Source organism: Quercus lobata, chromosome 8 (genome assembly GCF_001633185.2).
Source record: "Quercus lobata isolate SW786 chromosome 8, ValleyOak3.0 Primary Assembly, whole genome shotgun sequence".
NCBI classification, from domain to species: domain Eukaryota; kingdom Viridiplantae; phylum Streptophyta; class Magnoliopsida; order Fagales; family Fagaceae; genus Quercus; species Quercus lobata.
This window is the reverse complement of record NC_044911.1, coordinates 65,133,643-65,160,283: the sequence shown is the minus strand read 5'-3', so window position 1 is coordinate 65,160,283 and position 26,641 is coordinate 65,133,643. Positions and strand designations below refer to the sequence as shown.

The window sequence follows — 26,641 nt, the reverse complement described above, 5'->3', positions numbered from 1 at the left end:
ATATAGAGCATTCAACTGTTATCTCGATTAGTCTTGTATGTATAACCTTTTTTAGGTCGGCATTATTGTGTTTGTTAATCTCAATAAGTTCAAAATAATAATGTTTTTGTTTAACAAGGGTTTTGGCCCTAAGTATCGTTCAAGATATATATATAAAAACACATCCATTCACGATATAACTATTGCAGAAAAGAAAGAACTCGTAGGATAAAATAAAGTCATCTTTTTGTTAAGACAAAGAAATAGTACAGCGTACAATGATGGGCTTAAACAAGCCTATACCAGAAGCTAACTACGAAAGCAAAAAGAAAAGCAAAAAGGAAAAAGATACAAGGGAACGATAAATCCTTCAAAATTCTGCTCTTATGGCGACTAAGCGTGCTAGGATGACCCCATTGATGGAAGGGGAGAAGAGGCAGAAGAAGAAGCAGAGGCACCAAGATGCCCCTAGTGATGGAAGAGAAGAAGAAGCAGAGGCAAAAGGAGGCACCAGAAAATGAGGAGAGGAGGAAGCGGGGATGCCTATTCCCCGTGCCAGCTCTGACTCCCCTCAGGCCAGTGCCACGTTAACAACGCTCGAGAGAGAGCAGATGGTACCGACGATGAGCAACCCTAGTGCTATCGCACCAAAAATCTGATGCGACCAGCACCTGCTTCGGATTTTGGCTAAAGGAAGAAGAGGCTTCTTTCCCTCCTTGTCAAGGGGGAGAAATGTTTTGAGTCTCTGTCTCCCTTGCCCTAACCGGGCCATCTTGAGTCTCGGAGATACCCAGTGCTTCTGGAGAGGATGTGGTCCCTTCACCCCCATCTTCGCCCCGACCATATCACTCCCTAAGGCTTAATCTCACTGGCAGTGAGGACTTTGAGCACAACAGGTGGTTTAGGAATTTGAAAAGATTGAGGGGTCTGTACGTAAAGGAAGTGACCTCCTACCTTGCTTCTTATATGGAAGGCAAGTCTGGTGGCATTTAATCTGTACAGATTTCCAAGAAAAGCTACAAATGAGATAATTCCCACTCAACTCCCAACGCCGTCTATAAACCGTTGGATTGGCGTTGCCTCTTAAAGGGAACTTATTAAAGATGCGCCTCGTATACTGAAACGGCAAAAACACGACATGAGTAAAACTCAAGGAATGTCTCATAACCAGGAGCATTTCCCAGGCAAATAAAGAGACACCGATATTAATGAAAGGCAAAGCTTGGCAAGCCTTGACATAGGCCCGATGTCACCAAAACCCTCCTCTCCGTCCGAGGGGCCGAATAATAGGATTTTGAGGGGCTATTGTGGGGCCAGAGAACTTGTGACCCCAACACACTTTGCTTTAGGGCCCAAGGCCCGAGCCGAGGAGGGATATAGCCGAGGACATATGGTAAAAGTCCAAATGGCCTAGAGATATAGCCGAGGATGATTCTATCCTCGGCATCCTAACGCGCTCCTGAAAGAAAGGGGAAGTACGGTATAGGAACAGTTTAAGGAAAAGCTGAACACCTCCACATTGATGGAGAAAAGACCCCTGGACAATATGGCGACAAAAGACAAAGGAAAGGCTGCCATTACTGCAATTAAATACTCTACGCCAGACAAAGCAATGCTTTTCAGCTTTTACAACCACCCCCAACCACTTTGGGTATGGGCTGATGGGACAAGTATCAGCCCTGGAAAGCTGAACCTACACGTGGACGTTGGAAGGAGGAAAAAAGGCTAATATAAAAAGAAAAGTAAGCAATCCAGAAAAGTGGTTGGGAAAAAAGGCCAAGAACCAGAGCCTCCCAGGCCATGCCGAGGAGAAAGACTTCTTGAGCAAACATGGTTCACCTTTGTACGAGTACCATGACTAATCACTGTCAGGTGACCAAGGCTTAGCCTTTCAGCCCACGCTCTACAAATTATATTGTTTGGGCCCTTAACATACGAACCCAATACCATTTTTGGGGTCGTCACAAATTGAGTCCTTACAACATCATTTAAAATTTCAAATGACACCACTCTATACATTATCAAATCCATTAAATAAAATCTTGACTGTGAAATGTACTCTCTTCATTTCAACTCCAGTTCACGAGAAATGAAGATGATGTTGTTCTCTTTTTTTGATAAACTTCAATCTATCGGAAAAGAACTGAGGTACAAGGGGGATATCCTTCCTTACAAACAGCATTTTGTCTACTTTTTTTCTTCTTTTCTTTTCTTTTTTTTCTTTTGTGCACAGTGCACTCTGCCCCACGAAGGCAAGTAGGCAACTATAATAAGAGATATTAAGACAGAGCATCGAACTGATGTATTGAAGAAGCATGCATAGCCAAAAAAAAAAAAAAAAAAAACTGATACCTTGTTACTATGAAGATCGAAAATTAGAGACAAAAAAATTATTTACGTATGCATAGCCAAACAATGGGCAATGATTCTATTACATTTCTTATTCACAATAGCTATCTCTGCATCTGATATGCCTCTTGTACTCCTAAGCTTCCAGAAATATATATATATATATATATATATATATATATGGATCCAGCTAGCATGGAGTATATCATCTTGTACTGCAAATATTACCAATGTAAAGGTTTCATTCAATAAATTCCTCTATACCTATCTCTTTTGCAAAAGTCTTCGCAAATGATACTGCATAAGCTTCAATGTCAGTAGCATACGAGACTGGTCTCAATTTTTCAACCTCTCTGTCAATGCAGCAATGACACCCCAATTCTAGCTGTAATCCAGTTTCAGTGAAGCACCACATGGACATTCACTTTACATCTAGTGGACGTTTGATTCAGTGCATAGTGATTTCATCATGCTGTCTAGTATTCAGGAGAAGGGACATTCAACTTTGAAATATAGCATCATAGATTGATGACAAAAATCCAAAATGAACTTGTTTTAGCTTAAAACGTTCAAAATCCACTCCAAAATGATGAGGGTTTACTATGCATTCACCAATCACCATGACAAAATAAACCAAAGTTTGCAATCATCAATACAATTCTTGTGTATTCACTATCTATAAGAATTCACAAGGTACCTTAAGAATCCTATATAAAAAGATAAAACACCAAACTTGCAAGAGATTATATATGAAAGACCTTATTGGCCCAATGGCCCCTTCAAAACCCTAAACTAAAATAAAGATATGCTACCTGATCAGCCCCTTCAAAATTCCTAACTAAAGTACAGGTATGCTTTACACTAAAAAAAATGTTACTTTACAATGATTATGCATCTTCTAAGAAGCTCCATGAGAATTTAGAGTAAAACTTCATCACACAAGCATAGTACGACATATATGATACCCTGTAGAATTCCAATTTATGCAATAGTTTTTCCATGGTGGACACCTCAGAGAAACACGATCTTCATTGTCAGGAATTCCAAGTAATTTTTCCATCTTAATTGCTAGATCATCAATTGAGAAACCCCCAAAAAACTTTATCTGCATCCAGTAATAGTCAAGTCAAAATAAAGAAAAATAAATTAATATATACTGATAACAAAAATAAAGGGGCCAGACAGGAAAGTTGTAGTTAAAAGGATACAACTTTTAAAATGCCAATTTTAAGCTTTACCCCATTTTCACCACATAGTAAGGCATGTATTCTCGCAGTTGGGTCCTCTAACGTCAATCTCATCCTGTATTGATTTGATCCAACAGGTATACAAAAGTCTTTTGCCTGTGACGGACAAATTGCTATTACACGGACAACACATTTGATGATAGCATCAATCTGGAAGATACAAGGAAAAGAGGTTCATAACTTTAGATCAACAAATGAATCAAATTCCTAATCATTAAATGAGTACATATCCATAAATTTAAAATGTTCAAATGTTATAAAACATCTCTTGCTTTGTGCTAAAAAGCATATCATAAGTAATTTATCATTGATCAATTGCATATTCATAACCATGTAGCATGAAAGTTCTAACAGTAAGAATTGCATAAGACACTTGTGGATGAGTAAGAAGATCCATCAATGTTCCAAATGGAATATTTTCATCATCTACCACTGATAAGAAATATAGACAAACATAAATAAGCAAAAATAGTATGACTCTGCCATCTCAAAAGTCTTTCCATATTTGAGACAGAAGAAAATAACAGAGGAATATTTCTGAAACAAAAATGTTAAAACATCTAAAACAACTATAAATATTAAATAGATTAACAGTTAGACAATAAGGAGGTGTGCTCCATGATGGCATACAACCCTGTGTCCCCACTCGGCTATCAAAATCTCTAATTATTTAAGATGAGTAATTAACATGCAACAATATTGCAACAAAATATGCATATATAAACCCGTGACATCCATAAATTTTAAATAATAATAATAATCTTACCTTTATATATTGCATTGCAAAACGGTATTATCACTATTAAATAGGTATAGGTATCTAACTCCAGAAGAATGGTGTAGAAGACCGAAGACCATTCCACAATCCATACTCCACGTCACACGTCATGTGGCGGATTTTCATCCATTGCCCACTAGGTTTAAAGTACAAACCAAAATTTTCATTTGCTTTAGTGGCTGTCACTCGTAACACAGTTTCGACAAAAGGAAATTGGCTGAGGATCTGCCTTTGTAGTTGAGTTTGTTCGGTGTGTAGTGAGAGTGGGTTCTATTCTTCGTCATTAAGACTACAACACACAAACAAAAGTTTTTTGCACTTGCTATTAGAAAATGTTAGAAATACAGAATGAATTGTATATTGTATTTCTCAAGTAATAGAATATACATAAGTGCCTTTATATAGGAGGCAGAGTGTGCAGTACAAGTAAGTGTGCTATACAAGTAAACAAGGTGGGCCTAAAGCCCACATACCCTAATATATGTTAACAGCCCCCCTCAAACTCAAGGTAGATGTGAGACCAACTTGAGGTTGTCAACCAAAGTGCGAAGACGTCCCTTAGGATGTGACTTGGTGAATATATCTGCAAGTTGATCTTTAGAAGAAACTGAGATCAGCTTGAGAGCACCATGGACAAGTTGATAACGGATAAAATAACAATTGATCTCGATGTGTTTAGTCCGTTCATGGAAGACATCATTGTGAGCAATATGAATGGCACTCTGGTTGTCACAATAAAGAGGAGGAGCAGAGGATGTGGATACACCTAAGTCTTTGAGAAACCATCGTAGCCAAAGGAGCTCAGATGTGGTATCAGCAAGGGCACGATATTCTGCTTCAGTACTAGAGCGGGTCACATGAGTTTGTTTCTTGCTTCGCCAAGAAATCAGAGAAGAACCAAGAAGAAAGCAATAACCAGTGGTGGACCTACGATCAGTGGGATCTCCTGCCCAATCAGCATCAGAAAATGCACGGAGAACAAGAGGAGACTAAGCAGAGTAGAAAAGACCATGGAAGAGAGTGCTCTTTAGGTATCAAAGAATGCGCAAAACAACAGCATAGTGAGTCGATCGTGGAGCAGACAGATACTGACTCACCTGGTGAACAACATAGGAAATGTCTGGACGAGTGACAGTGAGATAAACTAGGCTGTCAACCAAGCGTTTGTAAAGAGAGGGATTAGACAACGGTTTCCCCCCTGACGGAGTCAAATGCGCATTAAGCTCAACTGGAGTGTCAATAGTCTTGCTATCAGTGAGTCCAGCTCGAGACAAGAGTTCAGAGGCATACTTGGCTTGAGTAATATAAAGTCCATCTATAGAATGAGTGATTTCAAGACCCAAGAAGTAGCTGAGATGTCCAAGATCTTTCATTTCAAATTGCTGACTGAGAAAATCCTTGAGTTCTTGAATGCCACTGAGGTCATCACCAGTTATAATCATATCATCCACATACAGGAGAAGTAAAATAGTGCCTTTGTCAATGTGACGAAGAAATAAGGCAGAATCATAATGACTAGCCATGAAACCTAAGCGAGAGATGGTAGATGGCCATTGGTAAAATAGTGCTTTTGTCAGTGCGTCCTGAAGACTTAGACTGTGCAGAGACGGGAGCCATTGGTTGGACACTCTCAGTGTTAGCAACAGTAGCAGCGGAAATTGACATAGCTGATTTGTTGCGATGATAGCAAGTCTCAATATTGTGGTCAAAACGTTTGCAAAAACTGCAAAAACGTTTGCTGGATTGTCGGCAACGATTGTTGCAACAAGAAGAAGACCTGTCCTTATTGTCCATTTAGAAGCAAAATATGTAAAAATGGACTGCAAAAATGAAATCTACACGAAAAATTGGGTAAGGAGCACCTTGACTGCAAAAAAGTCAACACTAGAAAAAAGTCAACGGTCAAAGTCAACGGCTAGTCAAAGTCAACGGTCAACTATAGGTCAACGGTCAGCAGATGACGTCACAGGATGACGTGGCGCTGACATCAGCAGATGAGTGGATGCTGACGCAGCTAGGGCTGACATGGCACTGATGATGACGTTAGCAGACCAAGTTCTGGCGCATGACGGAGAGAGGAGGTGCGTGACGACACGTGAAGATTATTGGCGGCGCGTGGAGGCGCGTGCCAATATCACCGAGAATTATAGTGGCGCGTGGAGGCGCGTGGAAGGTCCGATGAAAACTAAATTTCAAAGAAACGCAGATCGGAGAGAGTACTTTCCAATGGTGCAATCTGTGGTCTGATCGGAGAAGCGGAAGCAGTGGTGGCGACAAGGCAATGGTCTTTGATGTACTGAAGTCGCGGTGGAGGCAGCAGTGCTACTCACAAAAAAACGGCTGCAGATTATACCCAAGAAGACAAGACTGCTTAAGAGCAACACACCAAATGATTAGAGCAGTGGCTCTAATACCATGTTAGAAATACAGAATGAATTGTATATTGTATTTCTCAAGTAATAGAATATACATAAGTGCCTTTATATAGGAGGCAGAGTGTGCAGTACAAGTAAGTGTGCTATACAAGTAAACAAGGTGGGACTAAAGCCTACATACCCTAATATACGTTAACAAAAAAAAATAGTTGTTGAATATATTGAATCTGAAAAAAGCAGGGTCAATTTCATCTAAAGATTTTTCAGGGGGTGGGGAGGGTTAATATTAGAAGAATGACAGAAAAACTAACGAATTTTCTTTAAGTATTACATTAGTGGATATCTAAAGACTTAAATACAGCAATGACATGAGTGTTACAAAGTTAAAAACAAAAGAGACGTGTCGAATGGTAAAGCTCTGAATTTCATTGATAAAGAAAATGGCCTATAAATAGGCTTTACATCAGAACACTTCATCCTAGCACTAACCACAAATCCTATAAAATAGGATCACACATAAGATACTTTCTTGCAAGTAACGAAGGATTCTCTTGGCAGCTAACAAATGTATTTCTGTTGGATTCTCCATATATCTACTTATTAAACTCACAGAATACATTATGTCTGACCTTGTCGCAGTTAAATACATCAAACTGCCAACAATTTGCTTGTAAAGTGTACTGTCCACCTTCTTCCCTTCATGATCTTTATTTCTCAAAAGAAGTATGTGCAAGACATTTTGGACAGGTTTCAGATGAAGGATTGCAATCCTGTAAGCACTCCAATTGAGTTTGGCTTGAAGCTAAACAAAGATCATGAAGGGAAGAAGGTGGACAGTACACTTTACAAGCAAATTGTTGGTAGTTTGATGTATTTAACTGCAACAAGGCCAGACATAATGTATTCTGTGAGTTTAATAAGTAGATATATGGAGAATCCAACAGAAATACATATGTTAAAAACAAATGTACTCTTTCTCTCTTGCTTTTCTCACCGCTCTGATACCACTGTTACAAAGTTAAAAACAAAAGAGACGTGTTGGAATGGTAAAACTTTGAATTTCATTGATAAAGAAAATGGTCTATAAATAGGCTTTACATTAGAACACTTCATCCTAGTACTAACCACAAATCCTATAAAATAGGATCACACATAAGACACTTTCTTAGCCACGAAATCAAATAACCAAATATCTAAAGACTCGGACAAACTACCAATGACCAGAACTTCCAATAAATATAAAATAAAAAATTTAAATTTTAACACCCTCCCTTAAACTGAAATCTGCAGAAATCAATTTAAAAGAAGATCAACCCTCTACAAAGTCCTCCTTTAGAGCAGCATGTGAACAAACCCTAAGTAGATCACGCAACTTCACAAATGTAGCCAACTTGAGAGGCTTGGTCTGTATATTTGCAACTTGATCTTCACTTCGACAATAAACTAGTTTGATTGTTCCATCATTGCTGAGATCTCTTAAAAAATAATATTTCACATCGATATGTTTGCTTCTTCCGTGCAGCACGGGATTCTTAGAGAGTTTGATTGTTGAGTTGTTGTCACAAAAAACTGTAGTAGCTTTAACTTGCTTGAAATGTAGCTCTTCAAGAATTCTTCTCAACCAGATAGCTTAACAAGCACAAGCTGTTGCAGCAATAAATTTAGCTTCTGTAGTTGACAAGGAAACAATTTGTTGCTTCTTAGAAGACCACGATATGGCCCCTGTGCCCAACATAAAAACATAGCCCGAAGTGCTCCTTCTATCATCTTAATCTCCTACATAATCACTGTCAGTAAACCCGAACAATTCTAACTTTTCACCTTTCTTGTAGAACAACCTAAAATTTTTAGTTCCTTGCAAGTAACGAAGGATTCTCTTGGCAGCTAAAAAATGTATTTCTGTTGGATTCTCCATATATCTACTTATCAAACTCACAGAATACATTATGTCTGGCCTTGTTGCAGTTAAATACATCAAACTGCCAACAATTTGCTTGTAAAGTGTACTGTCCACCTTCTTCCCTTCATGATCTTTGTTTAGCTTCAAGCCAAACTCAGTTGGAGTGCTTACAGGATTGCAATCCTTCATCTGAAACCTGTCCAAAATGTCTTGCACATATTTCTTTTGAGAAATAAAGATCATGAAGGGAAGAAGGTGGATTGTACACTTTACAAGCAAATTATTGGCAGTTTGATGTATTTAACTGTGACAAGGCCAAACTGTGAGTTTAATAAGTAGATATATGGAGAATCCAACAAAAATACATTTGCTAGGTGCCAAGAGAATCATTCGTTACTTGCAAGAAAGTGTCTTATGTGTGATCCTATTTTATAGGATTTGTGGTTAGTGCTAGGATGAAGTGTTCTGATGTAAAGCCTATTTATAGGCCATTTTCTTTATTAATGAAATTCAGAGTTTTACCATTCCAACACGTCTCTTTTGTTTTTAACTTTGTAACAGTGGTATCAGAGCGGTGAGAAAAGCAAGAGAGAAAGAGTACATTTGTTTTTAACATATGTATTTCTGTTAGATTCTCCATATATCTACTTATTAAACTCACAGAATACATTATGTCTGGCCTTGTTGCAGTTAAATACATCAAACTACCAACAATTTGCTTGTAAAGTGTATTGTCCACCTTCTTCCCTTCATGATCTTTGTTTAGCTTCAAGCCAAACTCAGTTGGAGTGCTTACAGGATTGCAATCCTTCATCTGAAACCTATCCAAAATGTCTTGCACATATTTCTTTTGAGAAATAAAGACTCACCACGAAAGACACTTTCTCAACCACGAAATCAAATAACCAAATATCTAAAGACTCAAACAAACTACCAATGACTAGAACTTCCAATAAATATTAATAAATATAAAATAAAACATTTAAATCTTAAAATGAGAACACAATACATCTTCTCCAATATCACCAACTGGTCTCTACAAACATATAATTAAACCAAATATCAAAGAATAATAAAAGGTACAACTAAACCTAGTTTTAACAGGTATCTTGGCAAAACATGAGGTAACATATAAGATTATTATAGAGACAGGTTTGAATCATGGCTGAAGTCACCATTGATCATCATTGTGTTACACTTTTGAGTTCACTGGAATGCAGTGCAAGAAAGAGTAAAAACCCTGAGACATCTTCTCAAATTTCCAAATACATACATACACATCTATATGTAAGGCAAAACAACAAATGATACTCTAACAGGAAGCAAGACTTTTCCCAAGAATTAAAAGGGATATTTTGTCATAAAGTGGCATTTTCTTTTCCCAAGTTGTTCATTACAAAAGGCAAAAATTATTTGAAAGATGAATTTAATAGATGAAGAAAGAAAAGATAAGTGATTTTTTCACTCCACCAATTATGGTACCAATAGTAACAAGCCAACATTCATTGTTCTTCATACCTCATAAGTTCACTAGCAAAAAGTGACAAAGATTCAAGAAAGAGAGGGTTGATGAGAGAACATAGTTTTATCTAGGCCTCTCCACCCACACTGTGAACCCTAATCTAAGCTACTTAGCCTGAGTGTCGCTGCTGAAAGAGAACAAATTAATAAATACTTACTTCCTATCCAAGCCTAGTGGGAGACTATCATTTCCATCCCACACAAAGAGCATCCACACATTGTGGGAAACTTCTTCGATGTGCAGAACCTAAATTCCCAAGTAGACAAGATGAATAAAGAAAACAATAGTGAAAAGAAAATTACATCAGTTGTTTAATACCTTGAAAGAATAAAATAGAGCAATCACTACACATCAATGTTGTCCACCGCAGTAACAAGAATTACCTTACATACAAGATCAAAACTCGTCTTAGGTGTGATATCTTTCAATGATTTCAAACATGAAGTATTTCCTACAAAGCATAAGTTGAAGTCTCAAATCAGTATTAGCAGTATTAATGATTGAATCCCATGCAATAAATTCAAAATTGGGATGAAATATATGCATCATTGGTCCATTCAACTGCATCACAAAGAAGAAAGAACAATACAAGGGGAAAGAAAGAAAGAGGCTTTTTTGGGGGGTGGGAGGGGCAATGCATTTGCAAGATACTTGAGGCACAAGAAAAGGAGAAAAGCTGGATGCATATGCAATGATTTGATGTCATTACTAAACAACTCAGAAAAGAATAAGCATAGTAGTAGTAGTAATAATAATAATAATAACAGTAATCCACAACTTCTATAGAATGACAAAAGAAAAGAGACATTCGGTTCAGTAGTTGCACCATATCATACCTACATTAGATGGAAATGTAGCAAAGAAATTCCTCGTATGTGTCATAACGCCCATGTCAGATTGTTGAAGGCAAAATCCTTGATAAGATTGGTAAGAATTAAAGTTGACAAAACTTGTTTAATTTCATTGAGTAAAGCAAATGAAGAGTATCTTTTGTCAAAAGAAACGCAAGGCTCCCCTTTGTACTCTTTAATCTACAAAACAATTCATGCTGCCATATTAAATGAATACTAAAACCAAGATTAAGCACTACAATACGACATACAGTGTAAGGACAAGAAAATCTTCAACTGTGTCAGTGTTGAAAGATTTATGCATGCATTTTTACACCTAATTTGTGATTCTATAAAACCAATAAAGAGAATGTGCATGTAAAATGTAAAAACACACACAAAGAAAATATGATTCTATAAGATCAACAAAGCGAGAATATTCATTTGACAAAAAATAAATAAATTCCAGAAACCATGAATTCTCAAAACAAAAAATGCTCAGAAAAAAAAAAAGTACAACTTTGCATAAAAAGATTGATATTCAAGAAGCACCTTGACATTGTGGAGAACAATGTAGTCTTTGTATGACTTAACATGCGGTAGATCCTCCAACCTTGCAATGAATATATGCATAGAGAATTCTTTGTCCGTACAAGACTCATCCACAATCCTCACTAATGAAAAATAATCTAAAATACCTATAAGATAATTTTTTTATAAATAAGACTAAAAGCTTAAAAAAGAGGTAAAATTTGTCATATATATATATATATATATCCAAAGGCTAAGAAAATGAAAGAATGTGTATAATGAGAAAAGGAAAGAAAGAAAGTAGGCATCGCTTCCTCTACTCTTTCTGAGAAAAGTGAATTCCCTAACAATTCCAACGAGGTTAAAGTTGAAGTTAATCCATATTAAGGCGTCTCTTATTGGTTTTACGGTTTGTGCTCGTCTTGCCAAACTCTTTGTATTCAAAATGTCTTCTCTCTCTCTCTCTCTCTCTCTCTCTCTCTCTCTCTCTCTCTCTCTCTCTCTCTCTCTCTCTCTCTCTCTCTCTCTCTCTCTCTCTCTCTCTCACTGATGAGAAACTAGTGCGACTGATGGAGTAGGGTTTATGTTTATTTATTTATTTGATAAAGGGATTTTTTCTCTCTCTCTAATTCTCAGTCACTGTCATTGACATACACAATAAAGAAGTAGTCACAATAACCGTCAGTGATGAGAAGGAAGGATTGGTTTAGTATTGCTACAATGAAGAAGAGGAAGAGACACCACACTACCTCTATTAGTATTAACTAGCCTCTGAGCACCCACTCACTATTCTATTTTTTTTTTTTTTAAAAAACTTAATAATTTGCATCTATTATAATTTGAGATTGCTACATTTTCGAATCACAAAAATACCTAGGAGTGTATGAGTGTTATGCGTTTTGGATGAAATAATTTTTTCATCATACCCCTAGGTATTTTTGTGATTGGAAAATGTAATAATCCCAAATTCTAATGGATGCAAATTATTAACTTTTTCTCATCTTTTTTTTTTTTTTTTGAATGAAAATTATTCATTTTGGATTGTGAACTTTGTAATGACAGAAGAAGATATACCGGTCATAAAGTGTCACAATTATCATTTTTTTTTTTAAATGAGAGTTATCAATTTTCTTAAAAAAAATCCTAAAAAGCAGTCACTTAGCCCTGAAAGGTACCTGGTATTACACATCCATAACCATAACAAAAATTTCAAAATGCTAAAGACTCCCATGATGTAAATGCAAAATTTTTTTAATTAAATTTTTTTAAATGGTAGCTATGTAATTATACTTAATCCTAAAAGATAGGCACTTAGTCCACATCCATAACTAAATTTTAGCATGCTTAAAAAAGCTATATAAAAAAAATTAAAAACTAAGAAGGGCTGTCAACGTTACCATTCCTTTAATTTAAAAATAAATAAATGTATTCTCTTTTTTTAAAATAAATGTGCAATGAAAGGCACAACAAAGGACAATATTAATTTCATATGAAAGAGATGTGATTGAGTAAAATGAAGTTAAAGTGTAATAGTTTCAATTAACTGAAAACGTAGTGTTACACAAATTAATAAATATAGGCATAAATAGGTAGAATATTTACAAAGAATTGTCTTTAATAACTACTTGATAGATTGACTATCACTTCGCTCATTCGAATTCATCCAATGTGCCTGCTATGCAATCTAACAAAATTGTTGATATGTCACCCTAAAAAAAATACAAAATAAATTAGAGAGCAAGGCTTAAATGTAAGAAAAACAATAGAAAAAAAAATAATAGGAGGAAGAGAAAGCACCACTTAGAACACATACACTAAAATAATGAGTCAAACCCTATAACCACAAAAAAAAAAAAAAAAAAAAAAAAAAAGACAAATCAATATATATCATTCCCATTCTTTAAAAAAAATACTCATTAATTAGAGAAAATATTAAACACCGATCAAACAAACCAAATAAAAAAAAAAAAATGATAATGATATAAAGAGGATAATGATAATAAAGCATAGTCCTATTTTGTAGGCAGTATTTTACATGAGAGTTGAAAGAATTTTTTTTTTCCTTTCAAACTCTAAATCACGATAAAATAATAAGGTTTTTTTTTTTTTCTTTTCTTTTTTTCTAAACTCTAAGTCAGCATTCAACTGATTTTTTTTTTTTTTTTTTTTTTATAATATCAATTTGAGTTTTAAAAAACTGACAAAGTAAGAAACCTAACATAAACCAAATACAGAAAAACAAATACTAAATGGCAAACTCAAACTCCTAAAACCGTATTCCATTTACTTTGTTGCACTTCGGGCTCTTCTTTTAAGCAAATACTTCGGGCTCTTTTTACCTTATCTAGATTGATACCACTCCTAATAGGGGAATAAATTTAAAGGATTAGTGCACTGAACATCAAACACATTACCCTTATCTTTCAAACCCAAGTTATTACTTCATTCCAAATTATCAAATGGCATGTGTGTCTTTGAAGCAAGCACATTCCCACTATCAACTTTAGCACTTTCTAGTTCACTTGACTTCAAATTTGGATGCACGTAGTCCACAAATAAAGCTTTATCAATATCATGCAGTTTAAGAAACCAAATACAAATTAAATATATATAGGAAAGAAAATACTGAATGACAACTCATAAAAGCAAACATAATACAGAAAACCCAACACACATGAGGCATTTTAAATAGAGGTTATGAAAGATACTTACATTTTTGCCATTGACTACACTTCAAGTCCAAAGTTCAAACAGTCCGTTGGAGTTAAGAGGACAAAGCACACAAAACTTGAAGTTTAACACCCCAATGCACCCTAGTGCACGTTCCTTGAAGTTTAGATACCAAAATCTTGAAAATAGACACCCCAATGCACGTTCCTTAAAGAAATATGTGAAAGAAATTAAAGGTAAGGTTGAAATATACGGGCTATTTTACACAAATATTTTATTTGTTTCTAGAATATAAGAAGTTGTTCATGAATTAGAAAACCAAAATAGAAAAGACCAATGTACATTGACATACTCATACCATTGAGCAAAAGCAAATTTGAGCAGAGCAAGTAGAAAAAATCATGAGAATGGTGAAAATAAGATTAACACATAATTGAAAGAATTGAAGAACTGAAAAAGAAACATTTTGAGTTTGAAAATCAATATGAGTGTACTAGGAGTGTGGTCCTATTTTGTAGATAGTGTTTTATGTGGGAGTTATTGAAAACATTTTTACCAAGTTTTGTCTCTACTTAAACGTAGACTGTAAGGGTATTTTAGAACAAAAAAAATCTGGATCAAACAAAGAAAGCCCCTTAAATAGCAGTATAGATTAATGAGAATAATTATTACTCCTACTCCTATCCTATGATCCTTCCTAGTTTTGTTTGAGAGACAACTTTGTTCTGTTTGACGAACCCCAACTAGATTTATGTGGGCCTCTGTTTCCTTACTTAATTGGGAGGGATTGGGCCCATATTGAATATTGAGATTTCGGGGGCCGAAATATGGGCTTCTTGAGCTTTTTTTTAGTCTTTCGTTGGAGCCATGATCCCATGGGCCTGCTCTAAGGCTTTTTAACATTTGGATTGGAATTGGAAAAACAGCCCTCAACACCACTGTAAAATGTAATCACTAATGACTAATCACACACACTAATAAATAAATAAGCTGCACAAGTTACCATGATTATGAAGCCATGAACTGATGATGATGATGATTCATGAACCAACCACCTCTGCCTCTGCCTCTTAAACTCAGTTTCACTCTGCTCTGCACTCTGCCTCTGTTGCCATCTAATAGCATTAGCATTAGCATTAGCCACTTTGTTTAAGGATATTTCCTACATACATACAAACCCAATTATATGGTAAGGAACTATCAACTATCCTTAACATTAACATTAATACGTACATCCTATGCTATTATTACTAGTAGTCTAGTGAGGAAAGGAAAGGCAGAAACATATCCAACAACCAACTACCTGCTTAAATTAATTGATAGAAGTAGACTCACCTTTTCCTTTGCCTCTAATATCTCCTTTGACCCTTCCACCCCATCTAGGTTTCAAAACGTGTCTCCCCTAATTTAATTTCGTACTTTGGAAAATGACACCTACCTACGCCAGACAACAACATAAACCATACAATACATAGTTTGGGTAATCTAACATATACAACATTTTTTCACTATTTTTTGGTTTCACATTATTGGAGCAATTTCACTTTTGCTCATGTCCGCCACCACTACTAATATTATTTTTATTATACGCGTTCAAAAATATATTAAAAAAAAAAAAAAAAAACTACTGTGTGCTTATACTAATTGTCGTGGTTTATGTATGTAAGTAATTTATCACAAACCGACATATGCGAGACCTGGCCCTCCCATTTTAAACACAAAGTGTACTCCAATAAGTCAATTACCAATCTATTAGGGCCTGAAATACTTGGTAAAGGTAATTACCCATGTGAGCCCAAAATTTGTCTTTATTAAAAACATAATTATAGTTTTTTTTTTTTCCCCTTTTTCGGTTGAGCATCAAGTCAAAACAATGAATTATGCGTAATAATTTTTCTCTGTTTTTACTTTTTAATCAACCTTCTTTTTTTTCAAAAGTTTCGGGAATATTTAACAAGAAATTGGCAAGACAAGAGGTATGGATTCAATAGCTCAAATGCACATGTTGTTGTACATGAACCACATTCCGTCTTTTGTCTATAAGAAAGTATCTTGTGCATCTAGCTTATGCATTCTCTCTCTCATAACATGTGAGTTCTATAATAATATAAATATTATATGTTGTGAGGAATATAGACATATTAAGAACACATAAGATAATTATTGTGTCTACAGGCAAGAAGGAGCACAAGCTATTTTAATTAACTTCCCAAATCAAATGAAATAATTACACTTTAAGAAGTACTGAATGAATATCAATAACGGTGAAAATGGGATAGTTCAACGGTAAAACTAAGAACTTGTACAAAAAAAAAAACTGTCATCTCAAAGGCAACAGAGACTTAGCTAGCAGTAAGTGTTCTTTTTTGTTATTTGTACTCTGCTTCTCCTAACTCCAATATAATGCAGTCCATGCACGCTTTCGTTTCTTCTTTTTCTTTCCTTTTGTTCTTCTATATAAGTTATCTAATCTACCTCAATATTTTCATTTTCAAAAACTAAGGCATTTAAATGATACAGCTCGTTAGTTGGGTAAAAAGAAGCTTTAAAGGCACATTTCCATGTTGCTTTTTGCCGACATTGTTGTTGAGAGAGGAAATTATCTTTTCAGTTTTCCTTGAAGAGATTTTTGAGTGCCTTCTCTCTCTCTTTCACATTGACAGTGGCAGAAGCAACATACTTGTTCAGTAAGGAAGAGTAATGTTCAATTTCACACCTTCAACTGCATAAGTACTGATCAGTAAGTGACTAGTTTGAGGATAAATTTATATTTTTACATTCTAGTGTATTGGAATGTTTTTGAGTTACTCCTGGGGGAAGAGCTGTTTTGTTTTTTGGGGGGAAAGATTGAAGCACAATAGAGATTACTCATTTTAATGGTAGAAAGTGAGTGAAAATCTTCGTCTCTTGTCTTGGCCACTTTGGTCTGGTAGATTGTCAATACTTTATAGTGTCACTCTACACAGAACATAACCACAAAGGAAATTGACTAGATAAAACGTGATACACATTTTCCCTTTTAGCAGTGTGCGATAAGCTTGTTGAATTGTCACAGCATGTTGTCTTCTTTTTTCCCCAATAATGTTGTCTTGGAGTTAGGAAATTATCGGTCAGCATGTTGGAACTAAAATTGGATGAAGACACCTTTGTTTTCTTTTTCATTTTTTGCTTTTCTTGGGTTCTGTAGCGCATTCAAATTCTTATAATGTACTTGGAAAAAGAAAAATTGAGAGACCATGAATGCATATCGAAAGTTCCTAGTCTAAATTTGGTGGGTCATAATTTTCAATTATTAAGCACCAAAATCTCATTTTTATTGATCTTTTTTTCTTTTTCCTTCACTTGACGGATTTGCAGATATCTATGGCAATTACAGTGCCAGATCACAGGACTAAAATCTTCCTTCTCGTGAGTTTGTAAAAAAGTCATTGCTCTCACTTCTACGCGGTCTGGGAGAGGTGAGTCCCTCTCTCCTTAATTAGAGAACTTTATTTTTAAAAAATTCATAATTGAATGGTTTGATAATTGAACTTCTGTCTTTTGTGCACACATCACCTTCAAGATTTAATTACCTTACTGGTTTTCTTCTCATTCTATTAATGATCCAACTTCTAATGAATTGACCACTGCTTGTAATTCCTCAGCTTAACTCAATGCCCACATCTTCTAGTCAAGGAACTAACAATGGATTCTGTGTGATGAGTTAGTGACATAAATTTCATTTGAATGCTAGGAGACATTGCCTTCCCTTTTACAGAACAAAGAAGAATCACTATGCTTTTGCTTTTCCTTTATAATGACTCTTTTTTTTTTCCCTTTTCTTGGATTCTTTATAAATCACTTTGCTTTTGTAAATTTGTATATGGATTACTTTTTTTAATTTTATTCAAAGCTTAGTGCTGAATACATGTTGGACTATTTTTTTTTTTCTTTACAAAAAGGTGCACTTCGCTTTCCCAAAAATTAAAAATTTTGAGCTGGAAAGCCTTTGAAAGAGAATTTTTTCCCATAAAAAGAAGCTGTAGTAATGTTCTCTGTCAATGATTTTGCTGAGCGTCACTATAAGATCTTTAAGGTTGAAAAGTTGTACATCCTGCCATTCCATCTGACAGTAGGGAGCAGCTTCTCAACTAGTTATTTATATGGTGAGCATGAGTATACTCGGTCATTTCAATGCTTTATTATGTTGTATGTTTGAATATGAATATTATTTTGTTCAAGATTAAAATTGTTGGTCTTCGCAGTTAAAGTAATGTTACCTGAATTCCTCTGTAAACATCTGAATCCATTTTTCATTAATTTCTGAATTCTATTCTTTAAGACTCCAATTTGATGTGCTCATTCTCTATAAGAGGTTAAAAAAAGTACACTTATTTCCCTATCCATGACAGAATATGTCTTCTACCATCATGATGGGTCCTTCACTGCTTTCTTTTGTTTTGTTCCATATAGTTTTAAGGGATAAATTGATGTACCTTCTCCTCTTATCTACTGGATAGAAAAGAATTATGATTTCCATATGAAAGAGTGAATGGTGGTGTGCTTTATACCTGCTAGTTGCTACGCTTCTAAATTAAGGCGTCATTGGTGCTCGAGTGTTTCTCCAACAAACAAACCAAGAGTGGTTTCTTTTGATGCTTGTGAGGAAACTGTTTGAGAGTACTTTTCTATTAAGGTGGTTAATGATCCCCCCATCTAATTTTGTTAATGTTTTTCCTTGCTAAATCAGGAGAACATCAAGGAAATCTGAGTTCAGAGTCAGAAACGCATGATTTCTTCATTTTCAATCTGAAGAAGTACCCATGAAGCCTCATTCCTTGATTCTCATGCTTATGATCTTTCTGTTCATACTTCCTATCTTTCCCCTTATTGTTGCTGACCTGAAATCTGATACACAAGCCCTCCTTGATTTTGCTGCTGCAATTCCACATGCTCGAAAACTCAATTGGAATTCTTCTACTCCAGTTTGCAGCTCTTGGGTTGGTGTAACTTGCAATTTAAATGGCTCCAGAGTGATTGCCATCCATATTCCAGCAGTTGGACTTCGTGGCTCCATCCCGGCCCATAGCATAGGGAGGCTAGATGCTCTCAAGGTCTTGAGCCTGCGATCTAACTACCTAAATGGAAATCTTCCTCCTGATATCACCTCCATTTCTTCCCTCCAAAGCTTATACCTCCAACACAACAATTTCTCTGGTCAGTTTCCTGCCTCTCTCTCCACTAAACTCAATGCACTGGATATCTCCTTTAACTCCTTCTCAGGTAGTATTCCACTCACATTTCAGAATCTGACACGACTCACAGTGCTAAACCTTCAAAACAACTCTATTTCTGGAGCCATCCCTAGACTGAACCTCCCAAAGCTCAAGCTTCTGAATGTGAGCTATAACAATTTAAATGGCTCCATTCCGTTTTCCCTCCAAAACTTTCCATCTTCTTCATTTGAGGGAAATTCCCTACTATGTGGCCCCCCTCTCAAGCATTGCTCCACAATCTCCCCGTCACCTTCACCTTCACCTTCACCTTCTTACTTGCCACCCTCATCAACAATCTCCCAAAACCAAAAGTCTATTCCCAACAAGAAATTTGGCCTTGGTTCTATCATTGTCATGGCTGTTGGGGGTTCTGCAATGCTTTTTCTACTAGTTCTAATGATCATCATATGTTGTCTGAAAAGGACAGATGATGACGGCAAAGGTGTGTTAAAAGGGAAGGCCTCTCGTGGTGGGAGGAATGAGAAGCCTAAGGATTTTGGGAGTGGAGTGCAGGAAGCTGAGAAGAACAAACTGTTCTTCTTTGAGGGATGCTCTTATAACTTTGATCTTGAGGATTTATTGAGGGCTTCAGCTGAAGTACTTGGGAAGGGAAGTTATGGAACAGCTTATAAAGCTGTTTTGGATGAGGGAACTGTAGTGGTGGTGAAAAGGTTGAAGGAAGTTGTGGTTGGAAAGAAAGAGTTTGAACAACAGATGGAATTTTTAGGGAGGGTCGGACAGCACCCAAATGTTGTTCCACTCCGTGCATATTACTTTTCCAAGGATGAGAAGCTTTTGGTTTACAACTACATGCCTGCTGGCAGCTTGTTTATGCTCTTGCATGGTATGCTTAATCTTAACCCTGATTCTTATTTAGTTTCATTTGATCTGACTGCTGCCCTTCTGCAATTCTTTTCCACCAATTCTGTAACCGAAAGGTAGCAAAAACTTTTTGCACAGAGGGAACTAGTCTAGAATTTATTGATGGCCTCCAACAAAATGAATATTAACCACATTTTTACAAAATAAAAATGAAAAACCTCTAAATTTTAACTTCTCAACATCAAAAGAAATATCAGACTTTCAGAAAGGCATCTTTTCAAGGGCCTATCCTATAGAAATAAACAATTGGGATCTTGGGTTTCTGAGAGTTGAGAGTTAACACTTGGAGGAGCCTCTTTGGGAGGGCTTAATGACATGTTGGAACACCACCTTAACTAAAATGTTTTCCCTTGAGTCTAACAATGTTATATTGACCAGTCACTATTGCGATTCCTGCTTGAAGTGAGACTCAACCATTGAACCAATTGCATCACTCACACATGAAATATCTAACAAAAACCTTTTCTATGTTTATAGTAAGAACCAAAAAGATATGCACTTCAATTAGCAAATTAGTACATGAATTTTTGATGAGTGAAGATTAATAAATAAAAAAATTTATGCTCATATGAATCATAGGCTTTGGTGAGAAATTTATATCACCGCACAACAATGCCAGCATCCATTTCAAAGTCTCTAGTATCAGAAAGTGCCAAAATTTAAGTTGCTCAAAGTTAGCAACAGAGCTGAAAACTATTTAGTACTTCTAGAAGAAATTCCCTATCATTTTCTTAGTGAAATTGACTTAAAGTTAGTATAGAAACTTGGCTAAAATATCGACAGACATTCATACCTTATCAGGGATAGGATCACCCCAGATCAAATATTGATGTTGTTGTAGACGGCATGCTTTGTTTTGTTGTAATCTGCTCATATGCAATGGAAATGTGCATTGGAATAAAATCAAACTTGCATTTGGCCTAGGCTGAACACATGAAACAGTCAGTCACATGTATTTTGTGTACCGTCATTCGTAATGGTAATAATGATATTAATACTATCACTGCCCCACTCTGAAACTCTTACTATATGTTTCCGCACATAAACATAAATAAAATAGGAAACAGGGGTTCAGGAAGGACTCCACTGGATTGGGATTCAAGAGTGAAGATTTCCCTTGGAACCGCCAGGGGAATTGCACACATTCATTCAGAGGGTGGTGCCAAGTGTAGCCATGGCAACATCAAGTCCTCCAATGTCCTACTCACCAATGACCTGGATGGGTGCATCTCCGATGTTGGGTTGACTCCACTGATGAACTTCCCTGCAACCTTGTCTCGAACCACCGGATATCGAGCTCCAGAGGTGGCCGAAACTCGTAAAATAACACAGAAGTCTGATGTATACAGCTTTGGAGTTGTCCTTCTTGAAATGCTGACAGGCAAAGTCCCACACCAATATCCAGGAGGGAACCAGCATGATGTGGTGGTTGATCTCCCGAGATGGGTGAAGTCTGTTGTCCGTGAGGAATGGACAGCTGAGGTTTTTGACGTGGAGCTGCTGAGATACCAAAATGTTGAAGAGGAGATGGTGCAGATGCTTCAGATTGCATTAGCATGTGTCACAAAACTGCCTGACATGCGACCCCAAATGGTTCAAGTTGTGAAAATGATGGAGGAAATCAAGGACAAGAACCGCATGTCTTCTGAATCCGAGTCTACTGTGCAAACCCCATGAACACACAAGTGGTTTGGTACTATGTTATGAGGAACTGATAAGAATCCACTTTTCTGCTACCGATGAATTAGACTTTACTAGAATCTATTTTCATCTAATGTGGAAGGCAATTATGCCAAATTGCCAAAAGGCCTCTACTACTACTAGTAAGGACAAGGCTTTCCTGCTCTTGTGCATTTCTGTTAGCACATATGAATTATGATGGGACCCTGATATAACTTTCTATTCTAGATCTTTAATATTATTTGTACTAATTTATTAGAACAAGAGTCAAGACTCGAAGAGGTCTCTTTTCCTGATTTTTCAGAAATAAAAATGTTCTATTTTGTGGGAGATCATGTGTGTGAGTGAAACTTGAGGGTTGAGGTGCAGCTGCTGCAGTAATAAGCCATTGCCAATAATCTGAGCAACTAGTTTAGTTTGTTTCAGATTTAATGCATAAGTCATAACTACTTGCCTTCCAGTTCAGTTCTTTAGAAATGATATATAAATTTGCAAACATAATAATTGTTGCAATTTATCATTACATTTGCAAAGCAAGGTTAAAAATACAACACCTGCAAATACAAAATCCACTTTTTTTTTTTGTCTTCTACTATATAACACTACCGGTGGAATTGCAAGGTCCACAATACAACACATTGCATGAGTGAGTCCACAAGGTTAAACTTAAAACTGGCAATGGCAGATGTTGACCGTGTAGTTGTGCATTCAATATCTGTTGGAAACATACTATAACAGTATACACACTACTGGATTATTGGATGAAGGCATGCATAATTGACCAATCCAAAGAATAAAATAAAGAGTAGTAGTTCACTATTAATTGATTTGTATAATTGCTCTCTTATTAAGTTTAAACAGGACAAATTGACTAAAACTAAAGCACACAAAGATGGTGACTTTGCAATCTGTTTCGGCGAGATAGTAAAAGGGGCTTTTTTTTTTTTTTTTTTTTTTTTTTTGTAAATTTACCCAGAAAGAAAAAAAAATAGAATGGTGCGTTGTTATTAGAGAATAGAAATGGATAGTGATAGTCATAGTCATAGGTGGTTCAATCCAAAACCAAGAGAAGCCACAGCCTTTACAAGCAAGCCGAAGAGCAGAAATGGAGTGGAGAAGAAGGGACTGTGGTCACTATCCAAGACATACACGTCAGATGGTGGCCACCTCTTTATCATCGCAGCTTGTTGCTCTGGTTTCACCACTCTGTCATACATTGTCTTAATGTAGATGCGTGGAACCTTATCTACGTTATGATCCTCATCTGCCACCGCCACAAAACGAGCATTCTTTATTGCTTTGATTGGTCCTGGCCTCAAAAGCATGGCAGCTAGTGTGGAATCCTACAATTTTTATTTTTCATTGCATCTCATTTTTGTGATTATATATTTTCAAAAAAAAATTCAACTGTGATCAATTTAAAATTACCTCGGGAGGGCTCAAATGATAGATAATTTTGCGCTGATATTCTTTCTTCACAAGGGCACTTGTGGGAGGTTGATCAGGACCCAATCCGAATCCTAACTCATACACGTCGCCATATTCAGATAAATCAGGTACTCCCTGTTTGACATTAAAAATAAATGACGATTACTTAACTCTTCTTCTTCTTAAATTCCCCGCATATTTAATTAGCCAACTCTAATTAATTTCATATTATAAAAGAAAACTTGCACACAACACAAGGGATGTTGTTAGGTCTATCCATTAGATGCTGGCTATTTCCATGATAAAATTTCATTGTATTTTATTCTGGGTCTTAAACTTTCATTCTATTGATGTAATTTTGTGGGTTTCCATGTGTATTTGTGAGGTGAAGTTGTCCAAGTGCAGAAATTGAAGTTGGCTCCCATTAAAAAAAAAAATGAAGTTGGCTGCTTATGGTTTTCACTCCTACAAACTTGACTGGACGAGGCGAAACTTGAAATTGAAAATTATGTTATAAACTCTCTACAATTCCGGGTCTCTCTCAATATATGCACTCTCATCTCCCATGAATTTGTAACCCTAATTCCCATTTGAAGTATGGGTGAAACCCAACAAATTTGAGAGTCAAACACATTCATTCTCTCTACCTTCTCCCTCTTAAAATAGCCATATACCATGAGAGAAGATTAAGACCATTACACCCATCACTACCTTTGAGTTTTGAATGTTGATTGGAGCTTGAAAATCAATGAAGCAATCTAGAATTATCTAAGTGACTTGGAGATTGCAATTGGAGCTCAATTGTGGATCCAAAGCTAGAGTAGAGAAAGGATTTGTGGAGTCGATTGCAATTAGTTTGAAGGGCTAAAGTACATTGTTTGTGTTTTAGTTTGGAGGGCTTTATATGTAAAGTGTATTACAATTATCTATTCTAGTGGATTATTTGTGATGATAAGGCTAATACGTAGGGTTTTCCTTTTTGATAACACATTTGTGTGTTATGACTATGCATTGATTTTGTGTGGGTTGTTTTTACATAATGCATTCGTGCTTATGCTTGTGTTAATGGGTTAATCATTTTGATAATTGGACCTAATTGTTAAATTAGCCTAAAATCAATTAAGTTGTAGATAATTTGGGGCCTAAATATATAGAGTTTGTGAAATCAACTCTTTTAGATGTCACCCATGAGACTTATATTTATGTGACACAAAGGTCTAATACAATGATTGTGCTGAATAATTTTACTCACTAGACCTAAAAAAAAAAAAATTTAAAATCTTCAATTTGAGATTGGTGATATTTCAACACGTAGAATGAGGAGTTGACAAAAAGACAAGCCTTGCCAGCTAGTGATAGAGCTACAATAATTGAAGGGAGGAATGTCAGTCGGTAGGAACTAGGAACGAAATCCTTAGCAAGGGCTAGTTAGGTTAGGTGAGGCCGGCCCGTTATTGCTTTTTCAATCACCTGGACATATAATTTTATTTACTAGTATATGTTTAGATAATAACATATATATACTAATATATGTCTTTAGATACACACGCATATATATTAAAAAATAATTAAAGAACAGAAGGCTGAAAATCTGTGTTTATAGAGTTATTATAATAATTGACCAAGTGTTGGATTCCCATGATCTGCAATCTGCATGGGAGTCACGTGCCTATGTGGGACAGTACTGCTGACACCCCCTTCTCATGAGTCTGAGTCAGTCAGGCATCCAACTATCCCATTTTTCTTTTCTCTTTTTACTTTTACACCAAAATTGGTAGGGTAAGACATATATTATATCCACCAGTTGCGTTACGTGACGCGCTTATAATTAATAATTATATACTATATGAAACTGAGCAGGTGGGAGGGAATATCATACGGCCGCACGGCGAGCACAGTAATCGTAAATTGGAATTGGAATTGGAATTGGATTTTGCCCACCACATCCAACAATTGTTTGTGAATACAGTTGGCAACCCCAACCCCAACCCCAACCCCATCTCTACTCCACCACTCCCTTCGTGAAACTCTATAACTCTAGCTAAGCTAAAGCTAATACTATGACACAATGAATGTGACAAAACACCTGGTCCTCCTTAACCTTGTCACTCTCTGCTGACTGCTGACTGCAAACCAAACCCTTTCCTTTCCCCCTTCATTCACATTCAATTTAATCGCTGCCCTGCCATCATCGATCGGCTGTTTCTAGCTAGCTAGTTTCTACTCTAATAAAAGCTTTCTAAACTAAATAAAATACTGTATATATATAGAGAGAGAGCATGAGTCAGCCAAGCCAACTAGTTCAAGTAAAAATTCAGATTTCATTTCAGACCGAAATAGCAGTGGAAGAGCTAAAAATGGTTTAGAAAACTTTACATCCTTGACATCTTCATCAGTCATGTAGCCCAATTTTAGCATGGTTGCTGCCACATACACCACCAGTCGGATTTTCTTTGCAAACTTATGAGTAGTCTCAGTTACACTCAGCCCACCAGCACTATGCCCCACCAAGATTATCTGTCAAAAACAAATCATGATCATTGTCTTTTCTATAGCTAAATCTAAATTAATGATGAGCCCCAGTTAAAATATAAAAATCCTATATAAATAAATAAAGCAAATTGAATTAACCTGTTCATTGTCGGGCAAAGCAGACATGAAGTCCATGAGTGGCTTATTGTAATCATCAAAAGAAAGCAGGGAATCGGCATGTGTTTGATCTATTCCAGCGCTTCTGAGGTCAACACATGACACCCTATAGCCTGAATTCTCCATAAGGCACCGGATTTTGTACCAGCACCAACCTCCTCCACCTATACCATGCACCAGCACAAAGTGTGGCTTCAACCCTCTCTCTGCCTCTCTCAAACTAACAACCTTCTCTCCCATGGTTTTATTTATTTGCCGATATCAGCTTCGCTATGCCTATGCCTATGTTCTTCCCGGTTGTTGATGTTTATATATATATATATATATATATATATATATATATGTGGACTATGGAGGAGAGTTGGGAATGGTCTTGGGTTGTCATCATTGTTGCTTTTACGATATCTCTTCTTCTATTATTCAATTATTATTCGATAATTCGAATAGTCAAGGAGTTTTTTTTCAACACGGGCCAGCTCCATTATAAGAATTTTTTTTAGTCTTACAAAAGGTTAGATGATGCACTTGTATTTTTATCAAGTGCATGGAACATGGCACCAAATTGC

The 26,641-nt window shown here is 36.2% G+C and overlaps 2 protein-coding genes, 1 long non-coding RNA gene and 1 pseudogene across 5 annotated transcripts; 1 reads left to right on the top strand and 3 right to left on the bottom strand.

Moving 5' to 3' along the window:
• Positions 1-3,060: 3,060 nt before the first annotated feature.
• Positions 3,061-12,700, bottom strand: LOC115957242 (annotated as a pseudogene).
• Positions 12,701-13,071: 371 nt separating this feature from the next.
• LOC115954956 lies at positions 13,072-15,356 on the bottom strand. The gene is made up of 3 exons (XR_004083988.1): positions 15,185-15,356; positions 14,224-14,388; positions 13,072-13,220 (listed from the first exon to the last, which is right to left on the bottom strand). It is a non-coding gene; the product is annotated as an uncharacterized LOC115954956 (long non-coding RNA).
• Positions 15,357-16,643: 1,287 nt separating this feature from the next.
• LOC115958089 (probable inactive receptor kinase At5g58300) lies at positions 16,644-22,463 on the top strand. 3 transcript variants are annotated; one of them, XM_031076450.1, is made up of 4 exons: positions 16,644-16,921; positions 17,539-17,639; positions 18,911-20,280; positions 21,379-22,463. In XM_031076450.1, exons 3-4 carry the CDS (start codon positions 18,984-18,986, stop codon positions 21,993-21,995), a joined length of 1,914 nt encoding a protein of 637 aa, XP_030932310.1. In that variant the 5' UTR covers positions 16,644-16,921; positions 17,539-17,639; positions 18,911-18,983; the 3' UTR covers positions 21,996-22,463. The 3 variants fall into 3 exon arrangements, with proteins under 3 accessions (XP_030932310.1, XP_030932312.1, XP_030932311.1); XM_031076452.1 differs by lacking the exons at positions 16,644-16,921; positions 17,539-17,639 and adding an exon at positions 17,768-18,326; XM_031076451.1 differs by lacking the exons at positions 16,644-16,921; positions 17,539-17,639 and adding an exon at positions 18,634-18,821.
• A 262-nt stretch (positions 22,464-22,725) lies between these two features.
• On the bottom strand, positions 22,726-26,412 carry LOC115958090 (methylesterase 17). The gene is made up of 4 exons (XM_031076453.1): positions 26,058-26,412; positions 25,803-25,943; positions 23,427-23,561; positions 22,726-23,341 (listed from the first exon to the last, which is right to left on the bottom strand). Exons 1-4 carry the CDS (start codon positions 26,313-26,315, stop codon positions 23,039-23,041), a joined length of 837 nt encoding a protein of 278 aa, XP_030932313.1. The 5' UTR covers positions 26,316-26,412; the 3' UTR covers positions 22,726-23,038.
• Between the last annotated feature and the right edge of the window lie 229 nt (positions 26,413-26,641).